This window comes from Eptesicus fuscus, chromosome 5, assembly GCF_027574615.1.
Source record: "Eptesicus fuscus isolate TK198812 chromosome 5, DD_ASM_mEF_20220401, whole genome shotgun sequence".
NCBI classification, from domain to species: domain Eukaryota; kingdom Metazoa; phylum Chordata; class Mammalia; order Chiroptera; family Vespertilionidae; genus Eptesicus; species Eptesicus fuscus.
Genome location: NC_072477.1, coordinates 59,740,441 through 59,760,664, shown reverse-complemented (window position 1 = coordinate 59,760,664; position 20,224 = coordinate 59,740,441). Strand labels below are relative to the sequence as shown.

At 43.1% G+C, this 20,224-nt stretch overlaps 1 protein-coding gene across 1 annotated transcript in view; it reads right to left on the bottom strand.

Moving 5' to 3' along the window:
• Positions 1–1,326: 1,326 nt before the first annotated feature.
• The window catches only part of FBN1 (fibrillin 1), a 233,037-nt gene continuing 214,139 nt past the window's right edge, over positions 1,327–20,224 (bottom strand). Inside the window, exons 56-65 of the mRNA XM_028147684.2 lie at positions 19,065–19,190; positions 18,303–18,509; positions 16,481–16,606; positions 16,104–16,226; positions 14,397–14,513; positions 14,003–14,131; positions 13,408–13,527; positions 6,829–7,060; positions 3,840–4,014; positions 1,327–2,619 (exon numbers count right to left, since the gene is read on the bottom strand). Coding sequence (XP_028003485.1) covers positions 2,230–2,619; positions 3,840–4,014; positions 6,829–7,060; positions 13,408–13,527; positions 14,003–14,131; positions 14,397–14,513; positions 16,104–16,226; positions 16,481–16,606; positions 18,303–18,509; positions 19,065–19,190 — 1,745 coding nt within the window. The 3' untranslated portion in view covers positions 1,327–2,229. The remainder of the gene's footprint in view (positions 2,620–3,839; positions 4,015–6,828; positions 7,061–13,407; positions 13,528–14,002; positions 14,132–14,396; positions 14,514–16,103; positions 16,227–16,480; positions 16,607–18,302; positions 18,510–19,064; positions 19,191–20,224) is intronic.

Genomic DNA, 20,224 nt, shown 5'->3' with positions numbered 1-20,224 from the left:
CCCTAATAATTTTAGCACACTTCCATCACAGAGCCATAGGCGCAGTTAGAAGGAAATTTTGAGTCATAAATTTAACTTCCTAACCAAGATACAAGTCCTTTCCAAAATACTCATTCGACTCATCTCTATTGAGCACCTATTCTGAGCAAGGTTTTTTGGATGTCAAAATAAGAGATATGAAAAATACTTTAAAATGTTCAGGTAGCCCTAGCCAGTTTGGCTCAGTGGGTAGATCATTTGGCCTGTGGACTAAAGGGTCCCAGGTTCAATTCCGGTGGGGCGTGCCAGAGGCAGCTGGTCAATGATTCTCTCATCGTTGATGTTTCTCTCTCTCCCTCTCCCTTCCTTTCTGAAATCAATAAAAATATATTTAAAAAAATAAAAATATATTTTTAAAAATGTTCAGATAGAAGAAAGCATCATTGTCCATTGACCGACATTATGCCTAGACCGAAACCACCCAGCTAGTGACAGGGATGTCACCACATTGCAAGGAAATCGGTTGTCTCAGAGGGTAGCCCCAGAATGAGGCAGGTAGGTGCTAAACTGAACTAAACTCCAAATAATCCTGGTTTTGTCTTCTGGAACATGCCTGTTCCATCTTCCTTAGCTGTCCGCAGATTCTGAGAGGATTTGTCTGAGTCCTGTATGGTTTCTTCTCCTTTCATGTGGCAATCTCACTTTCCTTTATTTTCACTACCATTGACCTTCCTGGTATTTTAAAAATCATTTCATATCATTGGAATGAGCTTAATTGTTAACTATTCAATATTGCACTTAAAATAAAACTGCATTTTCAAATTATGACATTCAGAAAACAAGATTAATAGCCTTCAATTGGATTCAATTTGGAATTATCCCTTTGTAATTAGACTAGTACTGACTAACAACAGATGTTTAGGGGGAAAAGAGGGATGGAACACCGAAGGCTTGCCAACACTGTGTATATATTTGAGGAAAGGGGCAGGATAAATCTTTTGTAATGAAATGCATGTGCTCTAAGACAATGACTATACTTGAGATTTTTAAAGCACTTAAATCTAGTAGTTGAAAAGTCACCGGAGTAATTAGGTCATGCTTTAGAAATGATGCTCCAATCTAAATCTCTCACTGGTAAGAAATAACGCTGCAGACTTTAGTGAATTATGAAACAAGAGACTCAAATATGTTAAGTTTGCTTACAGTGGTTATACATTTGGCACCTTTAGAAGCTGTAAGTAACAGACCCAGGATAATTCAAATTCAGGAGACTTTATTTAGCCTCCAGAATGGCCCCTCCAATCCCACATCCATGCAAGAACACAAAATCAAGGGGTACACTAAAAAAAAAGAAGAGACTGTTTTATTGTGACATTTATGACATGGACCCCTCGTGGACATGAATGACCGAGGGTCATCTTGGCAGACGGCACAGGTGTGATGAAGGATGCACCGGTGATGTTCTGGCTGCTGAGGCTGTTTCTTGGTCCTCCCAGACCTCCGTGCACGTGCGGGCCAGTCACAGAAACTTCAATACCACTTGGTGTACACACTTAACAAGTCTTTGGTCTTAAAAAGCACCATTACAAACCCTCACATTAAGGGTATTATTATTCTAGTTTATAAATGTTTCAATGATAAAAATAGCACGATTACAGTATACACACACTTAATTTACATGTAATGTATTATACTCATAACTGAGATAAGCTACGGAACTAACTTTGGTTGATTGAAATTAATGAAGTATCTGAGCTGAATACTTGGAATTTGGTTTCTAAGTTGTGTAAATATTACAGTGCATTTATGAATCTAGTTTGAGAATTTACTAGCACCAAGTAGATATTAGAAATGGCCAACCTAGTACTTTTATTTGGAGAAGCAAAGTTTTAAAATCTGAAAAAAATAGAAGTCCAACAATTGAAAGCACATTCCTGTATGTCTGCTAGAAGGATGGCACGTGAGCGTGGATGGCCAGCCCCCAGTAGAAATACACATCCCAGTTTTCAAGAATCAACACATATGTCAAGGTAGCTTAGCTACACACATGAGAAGCCTGAGAAAGTGGTTGTTTTGAACTAGGGTAGTCTCCTGTACCTTGCTTTGGTAATACAAGAATAGTGCTTATTTATAGAAATTGATTTGGTGAAAGATTGTACCTATGATATAAAATTCTGATGGGCGGGGGGGGGAAATTCAGTTCTACCTATCTATCTTTGGTTTTTAATTATTGGGTCTCTGGATGGTGAATTAATGAAGCAAAATCTGAATTTTCATCTTCAGATTATCACCCAGTTCACCACTGAGGTAGTCTTTGTCATATTTGTCTTCTAGCTGGTTCAGTTCTTTCTTCTTATAAAGTGGAGTGCTGCTGATTTGTAATGAATAGGTTCCAGCCACTGGCTTCTTCTTCGTGAAGTGGAGGTAGCTGATCCCTTCCTTTTGGTTGATTTTAAAGAAGCCGTTTTCATTGCCAGATTCAATCAAGTATCTGTTGTGATTCGTTAGAGTTGTGAGAGCTGGAAGGAGTTCTAGGATTCGGACCTTGTTGCTGATGTGGGAAATATTGAAAGCGAACATGGCCATCTTCTCAGCGTCCCAACTTGCAAGACTCACATTGGCTTCTTTCTCTGGCTGATCCTGAAAAGACACATGCTGTGTGTTACATAAACTGTAGATAAGGCACTTGTGTCCCACTATAAAGGAAAGGTGACGTGATTCTCACACTGATACAACTTTCTTCTCAGGTTGTATAAACGATATTGAAAAAGCATATTCATAAAACACATTTTTAAAACCACAGAAGTGTTAAGTTCACACATATTTATAATATTAAAAGTATTAAACTTATGTCAAGAAGAAGGTCAGCTTGAAATCACTTGTATTTGGAGGTCTTTTAATGTGGTGGGTCTCCAAGTGTGGTCCCTGGACCAGCAGCCTCAGCATCACCTGGGAATCTGTTCGAAATGCCAGTTCTCAGTGCCACCCTAGGGTGACTGAACCAGAAGCCCTGGGGGTGTGTCCCAGAAATCTATTTTATCAAGCTTTCGAGATAATTTAGATGCACACTCAAATCTGAGAACCACTGTTTTAATAGGTTGTTTTCTTTCTAAAGATTATCTCATTTCCTAAACCACAGCGGATGCATTACAGCACTGATGCTTAAGAAAGAACCAGTCTATTTCAATTTTGTTCACGGATGCAAAACCATTCCCTCTGAAGGACACACCTATGAACCTACTTCCTGACTCTGATGATCTGCGAATATTCAATGCTTTGCACCTGGCTTCTTGCTTGCCTCTCTGGGACCAGATGTGCTAGATTCTCAGGGCCGGGAGCCAGAGGTCTGGGTGAGTATCTGTGCATTTCTGAGTTGACTGAAAGGCTGCGGCAGCCGTAGGCAAAGAAAACCAGGCTGCCTGAGCTCCATGTTGTTCTTGTCTAGAATCCAAGTTCCCTCACACTCCACATGGCTCTTTTCAGGAGAGCAGCCTCAAGCTTCAGAACTTGGCGTCCCTGTGTAGGAAGCACTATGTCACTTCACTATTCTGCCCACTGGCTGTCCTGGTTCAGACCTTGTCCTTTCAGCAGACTCTGGGTGGGTGCTGGACTTTCTTTTTGGCGAGACAGAGGAAATGAGCAAGTATGTGAAAACCTTCGCATGGCCACTCCCTAAAAGCAGCAAGAAAGTCCAGAGAGCCCCACACACTCTTGTAAAATGCAACCTAGAGCTCGGGGAATGTCTGGATTTTCTCCCTGGGGAGACTTTGCTCACTTTGGAGCATCCTTAGAGGAAACCACAGGAATCTGGAAGGCCCTTCTGCAACAGAAGACATCAGGAGCCACCACTCTGTACCCACCTCGATGTGGGAGGCATCTGTTTCATTGGCACTTCTCCGTTTCCTGCCCCGTTTCGGGTAACCGTTGATCTTACACTCATAACAGGCCTCTGGGGAGAGGGAATTGTCATCCATTTCTCCGCTGGCAGGTGGCTCTGGGCCTCCTCGGCCCATGCCCATTCCAGAAACACAGTGCCTGTGGGAGAATGGGAAGGGAGCATAGACATTTGTCATTAGAAGCGGGTCATAGGGAGGTGATATGAGAATTCTGGTGAAACCTGGCGACGTTCAGCCCTTGATTACATGTCCATTGGGTGACTGGACGGTTCTGAGAACCAGATTGAAGTCCTCTGTGGTTGACCTCTTACTCCCAGCTGCTTAGTTTATTGATTTTTCTCCATTCTCTCAGGGCTCTATTTTGAATATTGATTTGCCCCTTTGTTCCCCAAGCCTAATGCGGCCGCTGATTTGCTGTACTTACGTGGGGAAGGGACATGGAGTGTTGTTTTCCTCCTGTCTTGGAAAGACCATGCAATTTGGGAGGTTAAATAAGTCTTCTTTTTATGAAATCGGTTCCACGGGAGTGAGAAAAGTGTAAGACATCACTGTTCAGTTCCTTGCCCTCTTCCCAGCTAATGGGTACCATCACCGCCACCTCCACTTCCATCACCGCCACCATCACCACCCTTCATAGCTCCAGCTTCTTAGCAATCTCTCCTATTATTTGATCTCTTACTCTGGCTGAAGCTACTGAAGGTAGGGAGAAAGCTCTAGGTGATACTTGAGGCTGACTTAGAAATAAATTGGGAAGATATGCAATATATAAAACCCATGTAACAAAGCTTGCTCAACTGTGGGAAATTGTTTCAAGTCATTCAAAACCACTAGGGCCATTGGCTCTGACTCATGTGAGGCTGGACAAACAAACCCATTGCCCAAGAGAGAACTAGTTCAGCTGTTTTTCTTTGCCTTTGAGTTATCAAAGCCAAATTATGGACGGAGGCCTGCATGTTTCACAAGTACCTTGTTTTCTTATTCTGCTTACTATTTCATAGGCCACTTGGAATGTATTTGGTAGGCTCCCCTTTCAAAATGTGTTGAAATATCTGAATGACTCAAAAAGAATCTTTATTTTGGGGGCCTGGTCTTATCCCTCTAGTGATTCATAGAGAAGCCAAAACTATATATAAATGGGTATAATGGGTCAAAATGTAGACCATACATTATTTATCTCTTTTTCTGTATTAGCTGGCCTACTCTTTATAACCCATCTTCTTTTATGCTAAGATTCAATATAGGCCTTGGCCGGGCAGCTTAGTTGTTTAGAGCAGGGGTCCTCAAACTTTTTAAACAGGGGGCCAGTTCACTGTCCCTCAGACAGTTGGAGGGCCGGACTATAGTTTTAAAAAAACTATGAACAAATTCCTATGCACACTGCACATATCTTATTTTGAAGTAAAAAAAACAAAACGGCAAAAACACCCGCATGTGGCCTGCGGGCCGTAGTTTGAGGACGCCTGGATTAGAGCGTCATCCAGATATGCCAAGGTTGCAGGTTCAATCCCTGGTCAGGGCACATACAAGAATCAACCAGTGAATACATAAATAAGTGAAACAACAAATCAATGTTTCTCTCTTTCTCTCTCTCAATCAGTAAGATTCAATACACAGATTCCTACCATTTTTGGCAATGCTGCCAGAGCCCAATACATTTCCTTTTCTTCTTTCTTTATCTTGCAACATGAAATGTGTAGAAACAATAACAATGAATGAAATGATAAATGCTCATCGTGTGTGTGTGTGTGTGTGTGTGTGTGTGTGTGTGTGTGTGTATTCACATAATGATTCCATTATGGACAGGCAAACCCCAAATTTGCAGGCTTTGGTTCCTTTCTCAGGACTCTTTCCCAGGATTTTCATATCCCTGGAACACCACTTTCAAGAAGTGTGACTATGAAGCCCCAGTGGCCAGAAGCCAGTGTGGAGTCTCACAATTTTTTGCTGGGACAATGGCTCTGGCATTAAACTTAAAAAGAATGAGTTTCCTGAGAGCCGACACAGACATCTGGGAATTTGTGTCCCATGGCTGGCATTCTGTGTGCTTCCCGTCAAGCATTCTTTTGCCTTCAAGTCTACACAGACCCAAAATGAATTGCTTGCCATTTGTGTCAAGAAATCCAAGGCCACTAAGATAACTTGACAAATACATGTATGTGTATGTTGGGAAATATGTAACTAACTTTGTGTGTGGGGTGTATATGTGTCTGTGCAAGGGCATATGAGTGTTTGCACATTTAATGTCTGTGTGTTCCCAATTAAAAAATTAAAACTTGAGATCCTTCACAGGATAGCCAAAACTTGACAGACGTCCAAGTCTGGATGAACTCGGCAGGGAAAAAGACCTAACCTTTGAAAACTTGCCACCCAATTTAAAGCACTGAATAAAATAAAAAGAGGTCCTTTCCTGTCCCAACTCACATACATACAATGCAGTGAAATATTTTACCTGGAAAATGTAATAACGATTTTAACTCTCATTTTAATACCCTTTTTGGTCATTTTAATGTAAAATTTAAGTCTAAAATGTGAAATATACTTTAAAACCACGCAAAAGGTATCTTTTGGATTTATCCTACTAGGCACTGGGCAAGATGGCATTTTAGGACAGAATACTACTTGCCCAAGAAGAGAGGGAATCAACAATGTGCTACGTGAGCCCAGCCTTGTCATGGGTCAGCCCCCATATTTCCTGAGAAATGAATCACTTTCCAACAAGATGTGTAGATCAAGATAGAGAATGAGATAGACTATTTTGTTTGATTTCTATACATTTTCAGAACTGTAGATTGCCCCCTTTCACACAAAATAACCTACAGCCTCTATGGAGCTAACTGGAATTAACTCAAGGGTTATAAAATGTATAACTCTGCTCTCTGAGAACAGTTAAATATGCTGCATTATACTACCAGTGAGAGAGCCTCCAACCAGGACGGCAAGTAGCAGTGCTTACCCTTGGCCGATCCGGAAGTAACCCGGTGGACAGCCACACAGGTAGCCGCCCTCAGTGTTGGAACAGCCGTAGCTGCAGGGGGCCTGGGAGGAGCCACATTCGTTGATGTCCTGGCATCCTCCGCTGAACTGCTCGTACTGGAAGCCAGTGGGACACATGCACTTGTAGCTCCCCAGGGTGTTGTGACAGGAGGCTCCTCCGCAGATGTGAGCACTGAGGCATTCGTTTTCATCTGCAGGAAGAACCAGAAGACAAGGCATATGTGACACCGGCCAGAGGTTTCTATCGAGGAGTCTGGGTCAAGTCACTGGCTGCTGGCCAGCTGGCCCTCGGCCAGGCTCTCAGGAAGCTGAAGCGGGTAGAGGTGTCTGGGATGAGAAAAGGAAAACAAGAGGAAGATATGGAAATGGATGTGGGCTTTTGCCATATGGTGAACAAATGTGTTCGACAAGGTCAAATGCACCGGGTGGAGGGCAATAGAGCAGGGCATTCTGAGGACTGACAGGCTCTGATTTTCACTGGAAGCCTACAGTAGTATGTTCCTGAGCACCCCATGAGGCGGGTTCATAGCTAAGGTTCAGGGTTGAGGGTGAGAGGGAAGGAATCACGCGGTTCTCTGTGCAACGGCAGGACTGTCTCTAAAGCAAAGACCGAGCCCATTCCTGGAGGTAGCTTTTCCATCTCCTTTTTTCAGAATGTACAGGGCTGGCAAGGGCTGACACCTGCTAAAAGTGTCTGCCCCCCTTGGCCTTCCTTTTCAAAAATCTGCAAAAGCCCCCCCAGTGCTTGTGCTGGGGATGAATAGTACCTTCTGGTATGTCCGCTCCCATCTCTGAATGGGTCCCCCTTATCCAAACCAGACTCCCACCCGAGAGTCTGGGCCGTGTCTAACACTAAGTATGGCTGGAAGAGATGCGTGCAAACTTCTTGAGCAATAATTCTGGAAAACCCACAAGAGAGACAGATGGTGCAGACCGGCTGCCCACAGGGACCTGCCAAGTCTGATAGTAATAAGCAGGGGAAAAATCTAACTTAAGTCAACAGGAAGGGAGAAAACCTCGAATTTCTCATTATTTCTAATTTATACTTTTTTGAAACCTCCAGTATATTTTTGTAGACCTGCCTCTGAAGGGCAGGTTGGAAGCTTGCTGGCAAGGCAGTTGTTAATTGCTACAGCTCATGTTTAGGCGGATGTTCATTTCAATGCAGGTAGACTGGCCTTCTCCTCACTTAGCAAATACTTCCAATAAAAGGGAGGAGGGAGAAGGTAATTGGCGCTTATTAGATGCCTGCTGCATGACATATGGGAGACGAGGTGCTTCACATTCATGTACTTCACCTTCCTAACAATCATGGGAGGGAGGTATTATAATCCCTGTTGATGAAGACCGTGAGGCTCACAAAGCCCCTGTGAATCCCACAACCGCGGTGGGCGGAGCCAGCACCCAGGTCTGTCTGACTGCAGCAACCACATGCTTTCCTTTATGCCACGATGTTTCTCCAGAGACTCACCTCCATCTAAAATCATACTTCCTTTCTCCTTCAATTATTTTTGCCTTATTTGGTTCATGTAGAAAACTTAATTCTTAGAAATGTCTTTTCATTCATTTTTAAAGAACAATATTGTTTCTAAGAAAATATGTGTTTTTCAATTTAGGAAAATAGGTGGGTAAAAATACTGGGGGCAGCATGCTTGCATATATACATAATATTCATATTTCTGTCCTTCCTTCCTTTTTTCCTACCTCCCTCTCTCCTTACCTCCCTCCCTTCTTTTCCTCTCTGTCTCCTTCTCTCTGTCTCTCCAGTGTGTGGTTACAGGAAGAGGGAGTCGATACATAATGAGAAAGCCAGGCACTGAGCTGCCTGCAATGACTCAGTGCCTAGCTCTGAGTCTGTCTGAGGGTCCTTACTATCCAAGGACTCTCAAGCACCCACCTAAGGTCACTTAAGCTCCAAGATTCTTAGAACAGAAATAATGAAATATGCCCCTGTGTTCTCCCCCCACATGTTAAATTAGAGATGAGGTGTGCGATAGACTCCAATGGAGACCATGGGCACCAAAGAGTGAATGAAGAACTGAGGGTGTTTACTTTGATGGAGAGAATATCCCTGGACTAGATGTCTTCTCCTTGCCCCTCTACGTCTGTCTACAGACTTCCCACCTGCTCTCATTCCCAGGAGGCTCGCCTTTATAGATTATCGACAGGCTCCTCTCCCTTGCCCTGTGCTTTTGGTTGGGCTCAGCCATTTGTTTCCTGCTGGGACCATCTAGATATATAAAAGCCTAAGCGACCATCCAACCACTCGATCGTCCAACTGGTAGCTGTGATGTGCAATGACCACCAGGGGGCAGACGCTCAACACAGAAGCTGCCAAGCTGTGGTGATTTGGCAGCTGGGGTTCTCAGGTGATGCACCTGAACTAGAGAGGAGGGAGTCCGATTCTGGGGTGAGTCACCCGAGAACCGCCCTCTTGCAATCCAGGACCCCTTGGGAGATATAAGAGAGCAGGTTTTGGCCTGATCCCTGCAGGCCAGGCTGAGGGACCCCACCAGTGCACAAATCTGTGCACTGGGCCTCTAGTGACTGATAAAATCCCTAAGGCATAGGTATATGTGGGGAAAGACCTGTCATGGTGTGTTTTTCCCTAAGATGCAGAAATAGGAGCAATGGTTAGAAGTTAAAGGGAGGGACCTAACCGGTTTGGCTCAGTGGATAGAGCATCGGACAGCAGACTCAAGGGTCCCAGGTTCAATTCCAGTCAAAGGCATGTACTTTGGTTGTGGGTACATCCCCAGTAGGGGGTGTGCAGGAGGTAGGTGATTGATGTTTCTCTCTCATTGATGTTTCTAACTCACCCTCTCCCTTCCTCTCTGTAAAAAATCAATAATATATATATATATATTAAAAAAGAAGTTAGAGGGAGGAAAAGTTCATTCTCTATGAAAAAGACATTTCTAAGAATTAATGTTTTCTATATAGAGATTGGCCTACGTTGGGAGAAAGTGAGTGCCCTTCAAGGTGGCATTTACATCAAACCTGGATGACCAGGGAGGTAGGAGTAGGGTTTGTATATTAGGAATAAGGTCAGACTAGATCATCTCTAAAGTCCTTTTGCACTTTGAGCATCAATTTCAGTTAAGAACTCCCCTCCCCTTTCATATCCTTTCCTATTTATTTTACATTTTTCCCTCCCAGAGAATCTAGTAAAGTTTAAATTAAACTTGCTTATCGGGGTTGGAGAGGTGGAGTAGAGTAGAGCACAAATTAAGATAAGAAGTTGGCAAATGTTCAGTATTTACAGCTTGACAATACTCAGTGCACTCACCCTTTTTTATCAATATACAAACACCACAATTTGTTTAACATGCTTTGCACTTTTCCTGACCTTTTCACCTTGTGCACCTGGAGCAAAGGGCTCCACAAGGAATTTTTCTACACTCCCAAATCTTTATTTTATTCTTTCTGTTGGCTCTTAAATTGGTGAGGGTTTTGTTCTTTTTATTAAAAGGGACAATTCTAATTTTATTGAGACAGCCTTAGAGTCTCCAAAAAATACTCCTTAAAAGCAGATTGAGACCTACTCACCCTGTCCTCGAAAATAAAAGCTGTCAGCCTTTGGTGTGCATAGTGTTCGCTGTGGCATGAAGAACCACTGGGAGAATTCCAAAATGTAGGATGGGCTTTCTTTTACTCATTTTCTCTAGGTCAAAATGGGCCAACTCCAACTGCAAGCTGGAAGTTTGATATTTCTCAGAAAACAATGAAATCCAGTGGCCCCTGGTCCCAAGCCCATCCATCCTCTGAGAGTGACCTTCAGGCTGGGCTGGTCTAAGAGATCTGCTCTGTTCTGCATGGCTCTGGGAAAGCCATTCTGACCCAAGGCAACACTCACTCTGGATAACTATAATTCTCAAGAATTATGAGCCACGTGTGGACTGGTATCTTTTGGGCATCAAAAACTCCCAAACCTATTTTTGCTTCTCTTTTTAAAAAAATATTTTTTTTAAAAAAATGATTTTAGGGAGAGAGAGGAAGGGACATAAGAGAGAGAAACATCAATGTGAGAGAGAAACATCGATTGGTTGCCTCCTGCACACCTTCTAACTGGGATCAACCCCAGGTATGTACCCTGGCCAGGAATCAAACTGGCAACCCTTTGGTGCATGGGACGATGCTCCACCAACTAAGCCACACTGACCAGGGCTCTTCTTGCTTCTTAATCAACGTATTTATCTATAACTCCAGTCAGGAGATGATCTTCATGGGGCCAAAGTTGAATTCCCAGACAACTAGGGCATGACCTGGCCATCTCTACTATCCCTGGACAGAAGGTAGGGAGAGGAGGGAGGGAAAGGAGGGCAAAAGCTTGGGAGTGGTAGATCTCACCTCTCTTATCCTCCCCCTACCCAGGTCTAATTTAATTCAAGGAGTCTACATAACAAGGACAACAACCAATAAAGCTCACTCTGAAAGTCTGTGGAAAGTGTCAGAATTTGGTAACTAAAACCCAAGATCTCCCTGAGCCCATAACAATGAAGGCATTTTTATTAAAACCAGACAGCTGGTCAGCAACACGTGCGGTCTAAACTCCTCTAGCATGGGGGTCATTTTAACCAATCTTACTCACTTCTGGAAAACTATGTCTTGTAAGAAATCAAACCAGATGAGAGGGACACAGTTTTGACAAATGAAAACACACTGAATGATGTGTCTTTGTTTGGAGTAAAGTGAAGCATGGCAATGCAGGGCAGCCACTCCCACTTCCCTAATGAAAGACAAGACCAGGAATTCTCTTGTCTTTGCTAAGGAGGGCTCCCCTAGAGTGTGGCAGTTGGGACAGGTCACAGATGCTTCTGGAGTGAAAACAGGAGTGATTGTGATGCTTAAAGTTAAGGGCCTTGGGCTCTATCTCCAGACATATCACAAGAGAACCTGTGTGAGGACAACTTCCCTCTTCTCCCTGGGCTTCCAGCTCCTCAACAGGAAATCAAAGAGCTCAGGCTGCTAGGTGGATCAGGGGTCCCTCCAAACTCACCATGTTTGAATTCTCTGATGTGCAATAAGAGTTAGCCCTGGCCAATGTTGCTCAGTGGTTAGAGGGTCGGCCCGTGGAAGATAGGGATTCAGGTTCAAATCCTGATCAGGTGCCTATACCTGGGTTATAGGTTCAATCCCCAGCATGTGGGAGGCAACCAACAGCTGTGTCTCTCTCATCTGTTTCTCTCCCCCTCCCTCCCTTCCAGCGACCTGTCCTAGCCTCCACTTTCTCTAAAAATCAATGGCAAAAATATCCTCGGGTGAAGATTAAGAGCAACAACAAAAAGTTATTTTCCCGTGACATTGTGCAATCAAAAATGACATAATTTCAATTTAATGAGAGAGCCTTTGGGTCTCCTTAATTTTCAAAAGAATTAAGCAATTCTGAAAAAAAATTTGCTGTGTCTCTACTTGCTCTCTGCCCCAAAGATGTGCAGAGCTGAATGGAACCACTTTTTCATCTTCAGGCCAAAAGTTGCTCATAATGGCCTCTAGCTGGCTGATATTTTTTAGTCAGAAGTAGATTTTGTTAGCCCCTGATGTTTACAGAAGTCAAGTGTGGGCTGAGTAGGCTAGCAAGGCAACAGAAGGGCAGGGGGATATTGGTAGTCCCATAAACTGACTTAAATTTTTTTCATTTCAAATGCCTTGAAGTGTCCTCTATCATTATTTCTTTCTTAGTTTGCTATTTTGTGAAGGCTATATCTTCCCTCTGGTTTCAACCAAGTTAGGGCAGTTTTATTTTATTTTATTTCTAGAGGCCCAGTGCAAGACATTTGTGCACTGGGCAGCGGGGGGGGGGGGGGGGGGGGGAAGGGCAGAGAGGTGGGGGACCCCGCCTGCGCCCTCTCCTAGTCTAGGATCCCTCAGGGGTCGTCCACCTGCTGTGGGGAGGGGGCCTAAGCTGACAGGCAGACAACCCCCAAGGGGTCCTTAGTGCTGCTGCAGAGGCGAGATAGGTTCCCGCCACCACCCGCTGCACTCACCAGCCATGAGCCCAGCTTCTGGCTGAGCAGCGCTTCCTTGTGGGAGCGCACTGACCACCAGGGGGCAGCTCCGGCGTTGAGCGTCTGCCCCCTGGTGGTCAGTGCATGTCATAGTAACCAGTCATTCCACCCTTCAGTCAATTTGCATATTAGGCTTTTATTATATAGGATTTATTTATTTGTTTGTTTGTATTTATTTATTTATTGTTAATCATCACCCAAGGATATTTTCCATCCATTTTTAGAGAGAGAGTGGAAGGGAGGGAGAGGGAGAAAGAGAGAAAGAGAGAAATATTGATGTGAAGCAACTCAATTGGTTGCTTCCAACATGCATCCTGACCAGGATCGGGGATTGAACCTGCAACCCAGGTACAGGCACTTGACCAGGAATCATACCCTCTAAACACTGAGCCACATTGGCCATGGCTTAGGGCAGTTTTAAATGAATATTTGTTGCTTCCATGACAAAAGTAAGTTTCCAGAGAGAAAGCAGCATTTTGACTCCTAGGAGCTTAGAGCAATTCCTCTTGCTCAGAAGGAAAAGTACTTGCCAACACACTGGTTCCACTGGTAGTGCTGGAGGTAGCCCTGTGGGCAGCTGCACCGGTAGCCCCCGATGATGTTCTGGCAGCCGTGCTGGCAGCGGTGGTTTCCTTCACACTCGTCCACATCTGAAAAAGGAGGTGCAGTCGCCTTTAAGCCACATTCCTACTTGTCTCAGAGGCGTTCTCTGAAGCAACATTTATATGTGTGCTAAAGTGAAAGCCCTTTTCAAAGGAAATCTGACCCTGAAAAAAATTATTCCACAGTTGTTGTTTTTTGTTTGTTTGTTTTCTGAGCTATATTTTTAAAAATTCAGTTTTCCATTACAGTTGACATACAATATTACATATTGTACAACACAGAGATTAGACACTTATATAACTCATGAAGTAATCACTCCGATAAGTCTAGTACCCATTGTAGTTATCACAATATTATTAACTATATTCCCTATGCAAATCAGGAAAACCTTTCCTGTCTTCAGGTGGGTGTCCCCGGTGCTCAGGTGTGATGTCACATAGAGGACGATGATGAAGGTGTTGACAGTCACACAGGCCCCTCAGAGGGACCCACCAGCTGGATGGAGCTGAGGGCCCTACCCACCTTCACAGCTGGCGCCACTCTGATCCAGTGAGAATCCCCGCTGGCACTCACAGGTGAAGCTCCCAGGAGTATTCTGGCAAATGCCCTTGGACCCACACAGGTTGATGTCCGAGGTGCACTCATTGTTATCTGTAAGAGACAGGGTAGGTAAAGGCGGGGGCGGGGGGCAATTCCCTGAAGCTCTCTTTCTGTTATTTAAAAGGAAGAGAGACGGCTGATTCACTTAGAAAAGACCCAAAAAGGCCTGTAACTGCTCACATGTACTTGTTCACATGCACATACACATATATATGTACCCCCATATTTTTCCAAGATTTTTGTCTTCTTACTCCAACAGCAGAAGAACTTAAAGGAATAGCTATCTCCCACATAGGGTCCTTTCCTCCCCACTTACCAATGCAGGCAGTGTGGTGCTGGGTAAAGCCAGGAGGACATTTACAAGCGAAGCTGCCAATGGTGTTAACACACAGGAACTGACAGTTGTGCTGCTTAGTTGCACACTCATCAAGATCTACAAGAAAATGCAAGATGGGCATTGGAGTACAGTTGCCAGCACGCGTCCCTAGAAGCTGCCCTAGGAGGAAGCTCTGAGTTTTCATCTCTCTGACTCAAGTGTGCCTGGCCAGAACAGAGCCAAGCAAATGGCTGGGAGCACCCAGGAGATAAGAGTTTGAAAGATAAAACGTGGTCTCAATTTAGATTAAAAATGTAGCTCTTTGGGGGAATCCAAGGAAAATCCAATTCTCTTTAGTTAGAGGAAAGTGGGAATTCTTCAAGAAATTTCAGATCAGTTATAAAATTTTAAATAAATTTTAAATGAAGTAAGAGACTAGGGATTCTCAAAATATTTCCAGAGTATTGGAAAGATCTATTTAAGCTGAAACATAAAAAGAAATGTTGAGGCTGAAAATTTGTTCACTTCGGTCTTTGCTGTTTTTTATTCTGCTCAAAGGAGTTGAGCAAACCAAACCAAACCAAACAAAACAAAACTGACTTTATGTTTAGAGATCCTCATTGGGATAAAACAAAACTGAGCAATCAGGAAGGGAAAAAAGGAAAGAAAAATACTCATTCCGATAAGCTAGTAGCACTTTTAAAAACTGCCTACAGATTATTCCTCACGTCTCAATAAAATCCTCCACTTTGACCAGGCTTCTTTCCTCACTGCCAGAAAGTTAAGGTTCATTCTCAACTCCATTGCTATAAATAACATCGGGAGCGGGTTCCAAATGTAAGTAGAATATTAATTTTTAAAAAATCACTGTGAATGCAGGACCCTTCTTTCCTTCCTTCTTCCCTCCTTCTCTCCCTCCTTCCCTCTGCTCCCCACTTCCACTCCATCCCACCATTTAACTTCCTTATTTCCCTCTTTCTCTTTCAAGACTTCATGGCAGAATACTCTATAACTCTTGTTCTGCCATCTAGTCTACCTTCTCCAAATCCCTCATTTTCCAAATTATCCTTAAGAATGACTCACTAGTGCTATTCACTCAATATATGGATTCCTTAATGTTGAGGAAGTTGTTCACAGGAGTGTTTACACCAACAGAATTTTGCAAAAATCCTGGGTTGATAAGGGATTTTTGCTGAAGTTTTGGCTGCTTCTTAATTCATTGCGACATTTATGTCTCAGATAAGCTCCTGCAGGGCAGGAATGGCCCTATTTTGCAGAGCAAAAGCCTACACAAAGTGCTTACTTACTTAGTTCAATGTCCTCTGGGTCATGGCACTGATAGTGTGAGGTAGGACTCTGCTGGAGATCTAGGTTATTTAGTTGTTGAACAGTCTGACTACATAGTGACTACATGGATGCAATAAACAGAAAGCAGAGGCAATCCATTAGGGATCCTCAGTATCCCAGCCTTGTAGAACTGGTCCTGCTGCCTGTGAGACTCTCAGGGAAGGTCCCCATGGATGCCCAGGGGGCAGGCAGTGAGGATAGCTGCTGCCACTGGTCCTCTGCCATCTCCCTTCCCTTCTGCATAGGGAGCCTCCACAGAGGCTCTAACACCAGGGGAGCACCTCTTGTGTGTAGAGAGGGTCTGTGGGCAACCTTGTGCCCCGGAGGCAGGTGAGCGGGTGAAGGCACATTCTACTTTACCTTTGCAGCTCCTTCCATCATCCTGCAGAATGTAGCCTTTTGGGCATGAACACTGGTAACTCCCTTCTGTGTTTTTGCAGATGAAATTGCAGGGTTTGGGAGCCTGGTTGCACTCGTTCAGATCTATGATCAAAGAAATACAGTGTGACTACCTGTCTGAAAAGATGCATAAATATCAATACTCACAAGGTTGAACAAAAAACTTTTGTTTTGAGAAAAGAAAAAGTAAACTCTGTGAAGTGTTTGATCCTTCTCTTATGTTTTCTTATGAATTTACACAGGCTTTTTAGATTTTTTTAGTTTGAGGATTTTTTTTTTTTTGCCGTAATCTACAATTTTAGCTCGAGTTAATAAAGCAGAAGAAATAGAATACTTACCTACGCAGGCAGTCCCAGTTATGTCGGGAGTGTAGCCGGTTTTACAAATGCAATGATATGATCCTCTGTCATTGACACATTCCCCGTTTTTGCAAACGTCATGGATAACCCTGCACTCATCAATATCTGTCATTTAATAAACAGAAATTAAAATAAGAAAGGCATTAAAATGGACGATATTAATATATAAGAATCATTTCAGTGTAAGTACTAATGAACCATGTTACTAAATTATGGACCTAAGGAATTAAACCAAAGGGATGACAGCATACATTTCACATGTAATGTTAACTATTTTGAAAGGCAAAGAATAACTTTATGAGACTGCAGTGGTAAACTCATCAGGCTAGGAGAAAACTTTAAAAATAATTTCTTTCTAGATTTATACCGTTTTCCTCCTGTGGGCCATAGAACATCTACCTCATCTAGACATATTTAGCTCCTTGTGCCATCTCACGCCATCAAGCTCGCCTCGGGCTGATGTTCCATAAGTGAATCGCAGCAGTGGACCCTTCTGACAAGGAAATCCCACTTTTCCCCTAAAGTTGCATGTCCAAAATAAGGAAAAAAGTTTTTTTCTATTCTTTTTGTTGTGAATAAAGTTAATCCTAAAAAATATCAAATCACATAGTATGGGGGAAAATGGACTAAACTTCACCTCTTTGGTGAGGGAGGCCCAGGACTTGGGGTGGATTACTGGGCTGCGCCTTTGTGGCCTGCTAAAGAAGATAGAACCCCACTCATAGCTCCACCAAAGGAGGTTTGCTCAGGATGCACTGTCGAGCATTAAAGCCACTGTCCTCCCCATCTTGACCCACCTATCCACTTACTGTTTGGTGGGGGCCAACACCAGCCATTTCTTCACTGTTGGTTGTCAAATAACCATTTTGTACCAACAGCTAATATTTTTATTGAAATTTTTCAAGTTTACTCTGAAATGCAATTTAGCCTACCTTCATTCATCTCAAGAAATGAGTGTTTTCCACCATTTCAATTTTTCCTCCAAAAAATCATAAATTTGGTTTGGTCACCCCATCTAATCTACCCAGTTCTGTTATTCTATTATTAACCACATCTTTCTAACATGAACATAAATCCAGCATACTTTTATACAGTATATTTCAGTCAATTTTAAGAATTAAAGTACATATTGGCTCACTAGTTTAGGAATTTAATGTACATTTATTTTAAGATTTATCTAAAAATTGTATTCTGAGTAATCAGCAACACTTATAACCAACTTTTGTTTACAAAGTTGAAGACTCCTGCCCTGCCCAGGTAGCTCAGCTGATTGGAGCATCATCCCATACACCAAAAGGTTGTGGGTTCAATCCCCAGTCAGGGTGCATGCAGGAGGCAACCAATCGATATTTCTCACTTCACTCTCCCTCCCTTCCTCCCTCCCTCCCTCCCTCCCTCCTTCCCTCCCTCTCTCTCTCTCTCACTCTCTCTCTCACTCTCTCTCTCTCTTCCTCTCTTGCTAAAAATCAATAAAAACATATCCTCAGGTGAGGATTTATAAATAAATAAATAAATTAATTAATTAATTAATAAAACATTGAAGACTCCTTATAAAGCAGAGGCAGGAACCCTAGCACACACAACTTATTCAGGACACTTTGGCAACATGGCCTTGATTATCTAAAATATCGTAATGAAGAATTTTGTCAACCTCAATTATGCAACTCAGCCTAGGTTCATATTGCTGATTCCATATTCTCATCTGTTTTTCATAGAACAAATAAACAAATTCCCTGCAAGTATTTTTGGACCAAATGAATTACCTGCTCCATTGGTAATAAACCAGAACAAAGTGAAGTACCTGTTCCATTGGTCATGAATCCTCGGCCATGGGGGCAGAGTTTTTTGAAAGCCACAGTACCCTGGAAAGGGCAGATCTCGCAGTGGGGACCCCAACCTCTCCCTCCGTCGCAGCAGCACTCCGACTTGGTGACGGGATTCCTGTTGCTCGAGCCGATCTGGCACATGTTCTGGAGCACCTCCGTGAAGCAGTACCCTTCCCGGTTGTCTGGAAGGGACATTATATTAAAAGGAAGATTTTAGGACATTTTCTAAGCACAGCAAGCTTTCAAAAATTTGGTCAGATATGAAACCCACAAGGGATATAACACTTTACCCTGGTGAGAAGGAGCGAGAAGGGAAAGCTGGAAACTGCAGTGAGAGAGAAAGGATGACATCTGAGGAGACAAATAAGAAATTCAGTAAGTAGGCAGAAAAGCATTGGTCTGGACAAGGTTGCGACTCTATCTACTCCCAGAAGTATAGTCATGCTATGGAGGCAGAGAAACATATGGAAGCATCCTGAGCACCAAGGGTTTAAAAAGGCAGAAAGAAGTTTCAAACAAGTGATTCAGTGATACAATTAGTACTGGGAAGGAAGAACTGAGCTGCAGGGTGGTGCTAAGCCCAATGGACAATCAGTCACTGAGTCATCTCCAAAATATGAACATTTTTAACCTTTCCTGAAACTGTGACAGTCTCTATTGTTTCAAAGAAGAGATCTGGGTTCTAAGCACCCCAGTGTGGAGGCCAGTTGCGAAGGCATCCCGCTGCACGTACTCACCGAGGCACTCGTCCTGGGCGGGGCTGGCTGTGAAGCCGTCATTGCACTCGCAGGTGTAGCTCCCCCGGGTGTTGAGGCAGCGCCCGTTCTCACAGATGCCTGGCTTGGTCTGACATTCATTCTCATCTGTGCGGTTTCATTGAAGGACGAAAACAGGAGGAGTCATGTGACCACTTTGTACAAGAATGGACTCTTTCTTTCTTTTCTTAAATTTAGTTTGTGAATACTAGGTAAGCTATTCACATGGTCGCAAATACAAAAGGTATAAGAATGTATTCAGCAAAATTTCCCCTTTCCCCCCCTCCCCCAGCCACCAAATTCCCCTCCAGGGAGTCAACCGTGTTACTACTGTGTCTTCCCAGAGATGAATTGCACACATACAAGCAGATACACACATCTGTGTGTGTACCTTCACCCTTTAAAAAACATAATTGATGGCATTTTCATATACTTAAAACATAGATGATAGCATTTTATGTACACTTACAGTTTTTCACTTCATAAAATTGAAAATTTTCCATATCTCTACATAAAGAGGATTCTCAAAGGATCATTTCAAATGAAGACAAAAAATTTTAATTTTAAAATCAACACATTAAAGAAATATTGCAATACTTTAGTAGAATAATATCTACAATAGTCAGTTATGACCTAAGGCAGTTTAACTAGACTAACCTTCCATTTCAATATAGATTATATTTATTGTAATACTTCAACAATGTTCTTAAGAAAGAATAAATCATAGTTCAATCTCCCAGGTTTAGAGAAAAGCATTCAAGTAGCTTGAGATTCTTAGAAGTGTCTGATGAAATAATTTGCCTAGGTGCATCCCATTCGAAAGAGGAGTTCCAAGCCCCTGAGGCACAGCTCTCAAAAAGAGAGGCAGAGAGCTGGAAGGTGACACCTAGAGAGGGCTGGAACAGGTTAAAAACCCCAGTGGCAGACCAAGTGATTCAGAATCTCTGGGTGGAACCCAAGCTCTGCGACTCTGATGTGCCGCAGTCAGCAGCACAGATCCCAGAAGCCCCAGAACGGGATCCTCAGTCCACACCCTTTTCCTGTGCTTTTAAAGCCTGCCCTTTAATGACTATTTAATTCTGTTTCTTACAGAGGAAGGGGATGGTGAGGTCCTTAAGATTCTTGACTGACAACATAAAATA